The sequence below is a fragment of the Amblyomma mixtum genome, chromosome 5, assembly GCF_055824585.1.
Source record: "Amblyomma mixtum isolate Tamu chromosome 5, ASM5582458v1, whole genome shotgun sequence".
In the NCBI taxonomy this organism is placed as follows: domain Eukaryota; kingdom Metazoa; phylum Arthropoda; class Arachnida; order Ixodida; family Ixodidae; genus Amblyomma; species Amblyomma mixtum.
The window spans coordinates 61,268,645-61,279,364 of NC_143016.1; the positions used below are offsets into that span (position 1 = coordinate 61,268,645).

At 45.9% G+C, this 10,720-nt stretch overlaps 1 protein-coding gene across 1 annotated transcript in view; it reads right to left on the minus strand.

The window, feature by feature from the left end:
• LOC149342392 (solute carrier family 22 member 7-like) overlaps positions 1–3,723 on the minus strand; it is a 29,657-nt gene extending 25,934 nt beyond the window's left edge. The window contains exon 1 of the mRNA XM_089542158.1: positions 3,304–3,723. Coding sequence (XP_089398284.1) covers positions 3,304–3,723 — 420 coding nt within the window. The remainder of the gene's footprint in view (positions 1–3,303) is intronic.
• Positions 3,724–10,720: the final 6,997 nt, after the last annotated feature.

The window sequence follows — 10,720 nt, forward strand, 5'->3', positions numbered from 1 at the left end:
ACCCTACCACTTTTTTTGAAGCTTGTTTGAACCGATACGCTCGGTTTGTTGCGTTTGTTTGCGCAGCAATCAGTTCCTCGTTTCTTTTATCTCGTCAGTTGTCATCCGAAGGTTAGAGCGTTTTCATGCACGTGGATAACGCGAACGTATTGCAGAAATCAGTGGTTCCTGCAGCCGTTTCTTAATAGTTCTGTTTGTTAGTGGCTTACGCTGAAATTTTGCCTTTCGGAGCTTTTATTGTAGTTCTGTATTTCAATTATTACTCGTACTCCCTGTCGTATAAGAGGTTCTGCAAGAGATTAACGTAGTTTCGTTTTCACTCTGTGCCTTCTTTGCACGTTGTCCTCAGAGGGGTAAGATGATGTCTGCTTCTTCCTGCAGTAGATTATTTTGTATTGAAATCAACACTGACAGTAAGCGAAGTAGCTCTGTACTCATAAGCAAGACATGTTTGGTGTCTTCTGTCGACTGCCATATTTGTGGCGCGCCGGAAAGCATCGAACACGCTTTTATTATTAGCAGAGCTATTATTTTGTAATAGAGCGCCTACAAAAAACAAGAACGTCAGATTAAATTTTCACTGTGCTCGATATACAACTAGAAATCATTGCTATAGAGTGGTTTCTGAAATTTTTAACGCGGGAGCAAAAGGCCTCATTACGCAAAAAATCCGCCGCTGGCGTTGCTGCGTCTGCTTTGTGAGCGAGAAATCACGGGCATGGCTTTGGCAGATGGTCCCCAGAGAGCAACCTAGGAGGGATGCGGGCCACCTAGGTCACGTGACCTTGCTACGTCATCACAACCTGGCCGCCGGATAGTGAGCGAACTCCCACCGTGGCAGGTGGCAGTTCAATTAATGATTGGTCGCTCGGGAAGAGCAACCTGATCCACAAAAGGCCCACAGCAGGGAACACCTGCCATCACAGAGCAATGGCGCATCGCATAACCGCTGCACCATTGCACCGGGAGGGGTATGAAGACTCCCGGGGATCTATTAATGTAAAGTAGAGAATGACATTTTACGTATATGGGAATTAGCCCATTACGCTCTCGCGCCATACGCTTAAGGCGGAGCTCAAGTGTCTCCTCCAATTTTTTAGCTCTGTAGACTAGCAGCTTACACGCCGGACTGCAGTTCCGAGTCAACTGTTTACCTGTAACTTCTTTACAGTAAGATAACCTATCGAAAGGTACAAAGAGGACCAACAGTGAAGCCATTTTCTTTGCCAAGCAAGCAATGTGCATAAGCAGATTGCAGTTGTCGAAAGCGTGTTGCTGACATCTTATGACACTGTTTCTGATTCGCGATAAGACCTTAATACGCGCTGTTGATTGGTTTGGTTTGGTTTATGGGGTTTAACGTCCCAAAGCGACTAAGGCTATGAGAGACGCCGTAGTGGAGGGCTCCGGAAATTTCGACCACCTGGGGTTCTTTAACGTGCACTGACATCGCACAGTACACGGGCCTCAAGAATTTCTCCTCCAAAGAAATTCTAGCCGCCGCGGCCGGGATCGAACCCGCGTCTTTTGGGTCAGCAGCCGAGCACCATAGCCACTGAGCCACCGCGGCGGCGCGCTGTTGATTCATTAAGTCTTTTATTTTTCGATGGTCTCGTATTTCATCCCCTGGGCTTTTTCTTGGTCCTTCGTTTTAGTTGCGCTGTTTCGTTCCTTAAAGATGCAATACCAACTCGCCCACTATGCTATGTTGATATAAACACGTTAATTCTACTCTTTTACCCGCCGCGGTGGCTCAGGGCTGTACCTGGTGCTGAGCCCAAGGTACCGGGATCAAATCCCGGGCACTGGGGCTACATTTCGATATAGGCAAAATTCAGAACACGCCCGTGTGCTGTGCTATATCAGTGCACATCAAAAAGCCCCAGGTAATAGAGATTTAACCGGAGCAGTACACAGCGGCGCCTCTCATATAGTGCACATGTTCAGCTCCGGGATGTTGAACTCCCCGCACGCTACTTGTACTACTACCTTCCGCTCTTTTATCATTTTTCCTCTCTTGCTATATTTTTCGAGGTTTTCCCGCGTGGTACATTTGAAAGCAATTTTTGTGGCCAACGCTGAAGCTTCTACTACATCTTCCGCTATTATACGGGTGCATATATCTAAGTACACGCTACTGTGTCCTCTATCGCGAGGTTCTCCTTTATATCAATGATGTAGTAAAAGATGTCCCTGTAAAAATAAGATTATATGCAGACGACTGTGTACTCTATTCGGCAATAGAAAGTCCCTCGGATCAAGTGTTGTTAAATAATGCTCTTCAGAAAGTTGTTGCTTGGTGTGGGAGTGGCAGATGTCGGTAAATTTTGAGAAAACTGTCTATATGTGTATTACTCACAAAAAGAATCAGCTCAATTTCAATTACTCAGCTAATAATGTCTTTCTTTCTGAAGTAACAGAATACAAATACCTTGGTCTCTGGATAACTGACAACCTCCAATGGAATCTGCATATTGATAAAGTAACCGCTAATGCTTGTCGTAAATTGTTGTTTCTCAGAAGAGCTTAAAAACTGTCTACAATCAATGTCCGTTTACTAGCATATAACACAATTATACTTCCAGTACTCGATTACGCCGCAATTAGCTGGGACCCTTTCACACAAACTAACTTTAATAAGTTTGAACGAGTGCAGAAAAAGGCGGTTCGCTTTATCTATAATATTTTCTCCCGTACGTCAGTCACGGAACTTTTAAGGCAAGCCAAATTGCCTCAACTAACCCAGCGTAATCGAGTTTCCCGACTAAAGTTTATGTATCAGATTGTAAATAGACATTGCAACGTTAACATCTCTGATATAATTACATCTTCTTCCGGATATGCCGCCAGGCAGAGGCATCAACTAACTATGACACCATTTCGTGTAAGAAATAATTGTTTTAAATATTCTTTTTTTCCCAGGACTGTAACTGACTAAAATAACTTAAATAATACTGCAGTAACTCAACCCTCCCTTTCTTTGTTTGCCGCCAGTCTCTGCTGACGGCCCAAAAAACTTAATTGCTCATATTTTGCTGGTTAGTGCATTGTGTTAAAAAATGGCGATTGTTATGGCGTTTGTTGTTGTACCTGGCAGTGTACTTTGACTTCCCTTTGTTGTGTTGCCTTTGATTACGTTTGCGTTATATTCCCACCCTGCTAAAATCCCTTGTGGATTGCAGTATCTGTAAATTAAAAAAATTAAAAAAAATTTGCTACGAATGCGGGGTGTTTATACCTAAGCAAGAACAAATTCAAGAATACAGAATCTGGCTCTCGTCCGCTAGCAACTAATTTACGCACCTCCATCGTTACTGATGTGAAGAACTCCGATGGGTCGAACCGCCAGCCAGTAGGACAGAGTGTGCTGCTGCCATCGGCGACAGCCACGTTGACGCCGTCCCTGGACAGACTGACCAGCTGACAGCGTCCTCGGGGTAGTACGCTGTAATCCGGCAGGTCTTCGAACGAAGTGCCATTGACGAAACACCACTGGTTGGTTGGTGCGATGAGCAGCAAAATGTGGAAGTAGTAGCACAGCGCTGTGTTCGCCGTGGCCAGCACCAGAGCGGTCGTCATTACGATCTTGTTGAAGAGGCCGAAGCCCACCACTTCCCTGAGCACTTTCTCGAACTCCATGCCCTCTGAGGTGTCCTTAGGGGGAGACGAGCTTTCGTCAGAACCTCGCAGTTCGTTTCTTACAGCAGGAAATGAAGAAGACATCGCGGAACCAACCTTTACCTACAGTCATAAGGTTTCAATTAGACCTGAGTATTGAAGCTCTCCTTGGAGTGACATTACAGCAGTGCGGAGCATGAGACTAGTGATAGCTGTCCATGAACGATGAACACAAAGCACGCACAGTGCTACCGGGTGCTCTAAGTGGGCGCAGTTATATGAGTCGATTGAAATTTCCGTCGAACTTCGGCGCCGCCACTCGCTCCGCACTCGTGCCTGGCTCGACCAGGTTGACAGAACAACTGGCTGTGAACTGGAGCTGTGCGCTTTATTTATAATTCGCTCCGCACCGCCGTGAGTTGAAACTCCAGTCGGAACAGATGCGTGCGCAGTTCGCTACGTACACAGGTTTGGTGTCAAACATTCAGGACGTAAACTCTCACCGCCGGTTGATTCCAGTCGCAAGCCGTCCGTTGCCAGTTTCCTCGATAAGCGTTCAATGGCCTCAATTATGCGCTACCAAGTGCGTGTGCTTATACGTTGTTAAAAAGCCTGCCACATGAATGTATGCGTGATGTACAGCGAGAGGCGAAATTAATGCATGGTGGCAAAATTTAAACTGAGGGCTTAATGCAATGCGAACTTTGTTTTTCGTGTTAACTGAGGTCTCAATAAGCACTGAACGCTATTTACGAAACCAGAAGCGTCGTTTGACTGTCACAGATAATCGGAAAAGTAATTAATTATTTCCCTTGCGTAATTAGTGTAAATCTCTTTAGCCGTGCGAACTGAAGGACAGGAACGAAGTACGAGAAGAAGTCGTTGACTAAGATAAGAGAGGTCGGCTTAAGCAATCGAACAGTTACGAGGTATTTTGTGTATAGACGAAGGCTGAATACCAGGAGGAAAGTAAATAACTATAAATCATGACAAAGAGTACAAAAAGACGAAAATCACGCGTGCGGAAACCAGGAGTGACGACAACAGCAACATGACATAACTCTCTCAAAACGTGAATGAAAGTTATACTACTAAAGCAAAACCATATGATGGTTGGTTGGTTTAGGGGGTTTAACGTCCCAAGCTACTAAGGCTATGAGAGACGCCGTAGTGGAGGGCTCCGGAAATTTCGACCACCTGGGGTTCTTTAACGTGCACTGACATCGCACAGTACACGGGCCTCGAATTTCTCCTCCAAAGAAATTCAACCGCCGCGGCCGGGATCGAACCCGCGTCTTTCGGGACAGCAGCCGAGCACCATAGCCACTGAGCCAGCGCGGCGGCTAAAAAAACCATATGAACCAACCAGGCTAAACACATGCTTTCACACGTCTACTCTGTGAAACTACGTTAAAACCGTACCGCATTTTTTTTCTTCATTACAAAGTTTTTCGCTTGCTACCACTTATACAAGACGGATGGACGAAAGGGCGAACGGACGAAAGACCGGTAAGTGGGCAGCCGGAGAGACTCCCCTCATATTAGAACAGGGGCCATTTTCACCTACGTACCTGTAGCTCTTAACGTGCCTTCTTAAAATCCACTGCTAAAATTTCCTTCAATCGCTGTCTTTGATCAGTTACCTTGCCCCAAGTTCCAGCTGACTGGCTACACACTAGGAAAGGAGCCAGCAGCCACAGAAGCCGAGGAGCATAGGGGATTTTTTTTTTTTAATTTGTGGTGCTGGTCAACGGAGATTACTAGTGAATATCTTAACGCTTAAATACAGTTAATTAGAAAACGGAAGAAAAAACAACCAAGTGCTACCGGCGGGAATCAAACCCGCCACCTCCGAATTACGCGTCCTGTGCTCTACCAACTGAGCTACGGCGACGGCTGTCAGATCTTCTGCATTCGGGGGTATTTATGTTTACAAATGGCCTAACCTTGGGAGTGCTCATCAGCACCACCCTCGTCCATAAGCGGCGGACGGAGTACGTCCTGTATTACCGCTGGTGTGACGTGGAACGCATCGAACGGCGACGGTGTAAGCTTAGTGAGAACCCTCTTATGCTTCCTATGGCATCAAGGCTGCCAGAGCCGAAGCCCTCGTTAAGCAATTCGTCAGACTGGGGAAGGGAAATGAGGGGCTCGTTATACATATTAAGGAAGCCAACAGCCACAGAAACCGATGAGCACAGTGGCTATTTTTTTATTTCTGGTACTCATCAATAGAGGTTATTAGTGAATATAGTGAATATAGTGAATAGTGAACCAAATGCCGCCGGCGAGAGCCAAACCCAAGACCTCCCTTCTCTTGTCTGCTTAATTGCTTAACTAAGGACACGGTTATGGCAGCCTTGATGCCACAGGAAGCATAAGACGGTACTCGCATAGTTTCCGCCCTCGCCGTTCGAAGGCATTCCACGTCACACCAGCGGTAACTCAGGATGTACTACGTCCGCCGCTTATGAACAAGGGTGGCGTCGATGAACACTCTCAAGGTTAGGTCACACGCAAACATAAATACCTCCAAAAAACAGAACATTTGACAGCCGCCGCCGTAGCTCACTTTGTAGAGCACCGGACTCGTACTTCGGACGTCGTAGGTTCGGTCCCCACCGCCGTCATGTGCTTGTTTTTTCTTCTGTTTTGTAATCAATTATCTTTATCAATTATCTAAACACGAATGAGGGTACCAAACAACCAGACTACCGGGGCACTCGTAACCCAAATTTAGACGCAGACATCACAGACGCAGAGGTTTGGTACGCAATTGGAAAATTGCGGACATCTGCGGCAGGACCAGGAAAAGTAACAAATAAGACCCTCAGGAACTTACTTAGACACAACGTCGATCGCGGCGGCTACAGACCTTATGAATAAAATACTGACATGCAGGCAACATACCGCAAGGGTGGAAACGCCAAAATCACTTTCATTCTTAAAGCGGGTAAGAAACTCCGCACTGAGAATCAACGCCCCATTTCATTATCATGCCTAGGCAAACTAATGGAGCATGTCATCCTCAACAGGCTCCAAAACTATGCGGAAGACATGAACCTCCTACCTGAAACAATGTTAGGATTCAGGGCCCAACTATCTACCCAGGACATACTCTTGCAGCTTAACAAGGACAGAATTGGAGCAGACGAGGGAACAGACGAGGGAACAGGAACGAAAGCAATATTGGGTTTAGACCTTATTAAAGCATTCGACAACGTTACCCACAAAGCCATTTTGACAAACTTGTCAGAAATCAACCCTGGAGAAAGACGTACAACTACATCCGATCCTTCCTCATTAACAGAACAGCAGTGATAACGGCCGGAAAAAATAGTCTGTCCCAATCACACTAGGAAGCAAAGGAACACCACAGGGCTCCGTCCTGTCCCTTTTCCTTTTTAACCTCTCCCACATCAAATTTCTCACAAATTGGCACAAATACCCGACCTACTTCACACGTTCTTTGCAGATGACATCACGCCTTGGGTAACCGAAGGATGCGAAGGCTGCATAGGAGATACACTCCAAGAAGCAGTGGACATCATTGAAGCATGCGCATGGGAATCCGGCCTCACTTGTTCAGAGCAAAAATCTGAACTCTTCACGATACGACATAAGCAAACAAGTAGGAGAACTACGACCCCCCCTCACAAATAAACGCCTATGTCAATGGACGATCCGTCAAAGAGATACAAACCACAAGAATACGGGGGTTGGATTTACAAACAAATGGAAAGAATAATGGCGCACTCACTGAGCTAGAACGCCCGGTAGAAGCGACGGCACGATTAATCCGCCACAAAGCTAATCGAGACAAGCAGTGAGGGAAAGAGATTTGTGCTGACTTGTGCAGGCCTTTGCACTAAGCAGGATACTATATGCCACTCCTTATCTCAAATTTGCGAAAGCTGAAAAGGACAAATGGATAGCATGATACGGCCGGCCTACAAAGCTGTGTTAGGACTCCCACTAAATGCCTCAACCGAAAGGCTTATGAGGTTAGGAATACACAACACCTACAATGAACGGAAAGAAGCCCATTTAATGGCTCAAACAGGTAGATTAGCCAATTCCAGAAATAGCATGAGTATTCTTACCAGGTTTGAAATTAACTTTCAACCTACGAATAAAGACGCTAAAATAGGCTTGCCCCGCGCCTATAGGACGGCCCTACTAATCAAACCACTCCCCAAAAACATGCACCCCATATGCCATGAGGGTAGAAGACAAGCCTTAAATAATAAATACGGACAGTGCGCTGGAACACTTTATGCAGATCCTCTGAAACCTTAGAAGAGGCGGCTAGCCATCGCCCTAGCGCATTCCCAAGAGAGCGTCATTCTTAGCGACTCCAAAATCGCTATCAATAATTTCGCGAAAGGGCGAATTACAAAGACCTCCCTTAGAATCCTTAGCGCCACAAAATTCTCACCAAATTATTCCGAACTGATATGGGTCCCAGCCCATTCGGGGAATCCGGGGATCGAGGCAGTCCACAAAAAAGCCCGAGGTTTCGTCGACCGGGTAGTGGATGAGTCTGGCTTCCTGGGTTTCACGACGGACTACATGATCACATATCATGATCTCGCCAATCATTTTAAACTAAAGAGGAGAACCCCCCCCCCCCCCCCCCCCCCCCCCCCCCCGGGCAAGAACCTGACTAAAGAACAAGAGGTTACGTGGCGTCGTCTACAGACGAGATCGATACGCACCCCATCACTCCTCGTGCACATTTATTCGGATCTATACAACCCAAACTGTAAATACTGTAGCAAACGAGCAAACTACGATCACATCCTGGGAGATTGTAAAATACAGCCACCTCCAGGTGATCTAGTTACCGCTCCTACTCTCGAGTGGTAGGAGACCATGCTGGCTAGCTCTGATCCCAGAACGCAAGTTTTGATGGGGGAGTGGGCTGACAAAGTCGTCGAGGGCTGTGTACTCTTGACCACTTAACGCGACCCCCTACCAAGCTCTTTCCAGCGAATAAAATGTTTTACAATCAATTTAGTAACAGCCATATCAGTTTTTAGAAATCAGAAAACGCGATTACCCTTGGCGCTGTGGTTCGACAAAATTTGGCTTTTTCGACTAGTTACGTGCACTGGAGGGGTTGCTTTGCCTGCATGCTTTTGATAGCGCATGCATTTTCGCCCGGCGAAGCCATATTTTGTCGAGCTACAGGGACGAGGGTAATCGCGTTTTCGAAGATCTAAAACTTATATGGCTAATACTAACGAAAGGTTACAAATCTCTAATTTCAACTAGTCGCCTAAGGCTATTCGTTAAAACGTTAATTATTAATAATTGCTTTAGCAACTTACTACTTAAGATGATTCACTAGTTTTCTGATGTCGGCTAACACTGGTAATACTATGCCGCAAAAGCCATATTTTTAACCCAAAAGGCCTGCTTTTGAAAATTTTTTAAGTGTTCGCTGGAACACCCCGTATATAGCAGTCGACCCCGTGTTATGACGCCATCACGTTATCGTGTTATGACGTCACCAATTACGTCACACCATTAAACGACAACACACCATGGCTGTACTGTTTTTTGACCTCTAACTGGCATGAAGCGGAATTCTGCAATGTCGCTGAAGGCTGCTCTGTAGTAGAGTACTGAAGCTTTCGCTTCATAACAGGCGCGCGTTGGAAAGCCTGACACGAGCGGTGTACCACCAGCCACGACATGGGCGCTCGGTGCCCGTGTTGAAGGCAGTACACAGTGGTCGGTAAGCCCGTTGATATGCGGCAGATAAAACGATATAACGGCAGATATAACGACAGGTATAATGAATAAACGGATATAAGTAGAAATTACGACACCCCTTCGACTTCGTTGTACTAAGTTCCAACTTTGCCTCCAAACCCGATCTTCAGCTGTGTTGAATTAACTTGAAATTCGAGGTTAAAATTCGTCTTGGCACATTTCAAATGTTATTCAACTCCTCGAGACGTCCTTGTGCTCGGTCAAGAGTTCAAGCAAAAAATAATATGAGGAGAGCAAGCTGAAGCCGTCTTTGTTTCGAATATCCGGGGACTCAAGGTAAGTTAGCGGTTGTTGTTGCAGACAAGCTAGCCTCCGCTTAAATGTCCGCTATTTCGCTAAATATCCTCCCCTAGAACAGAGGGGCGGCGTGGCAGTATACAGCGTGCAAGCGGACGACACCTGTCCTCCGCTGGCACCGCCGCAAACAACAGCATGAACTGCATGAACCGCGAACAGAATGGTCTATTATATAGTATGCGATGGATAAGTAGTTACTCGTTTATTGTAACGCAAAGGGATGAACAAAGGGGCGGGAAAAAGCCCAACAAGTGAGTGTTCACCCTGCGCGCCTACAATACCCGGATTAGTAAAAACGGCATCGAAGTTTGGTAGAACGAGCAGTACGTAATGTGATCACAAGTCTAACCAAAGTTTTGTGGCGACGAAAATGGCTAGAAGGCAAACTGAAAATTACAGTTAGGGGGCAGTGGGGCAAACAAAACACGGCCGTCTGTTAATTAGTGCCATCTAGGTTTCAAACGCGCAATTGAACGAATTCGATATTTAGCTCTCATGGTGCACGGCACATGCACTGCTTAAAGGTTGCGACTTAGGTCTCCTCAGAAAAAAAAAAAAATTGAAGTGAGTGTTGGAGAGTAGAGACCGGTCGGAAAGGCACGAATTTCCACTCAGTACCTTTTTCGCTACTGCGCAGTTCAAACGACTATATCGTTGCGATTAATTTAGAGTACTTACTGATTAATATTGGTTATTGGGATTATCTTCTTCGAAGTTTAAAAATGTTCGCGCTTCTCATTCTGACCAAGGAATTTTTTTCGCAGCAATTAAAATTTGAGGAAAAACACGACACTATGACGTTCTGGGCGGCATAAAGCTTTATTGCTTGCTTCAAAGCTCATCGTTAACTGTTATGCAGCGAACTCATACATGGACAACAACTGATTGGCGATTGGTGCGAAAGAGGGATGAAGAAAGCTCAGGAGAGCATCACGCAGCGCCAGTGTCACCAAGAGTTTTCGTATCCATAAAAACGGCCCTTAAAAAGCACAAAATATAGAAATGGCTGGCGTTTTAGCATTGC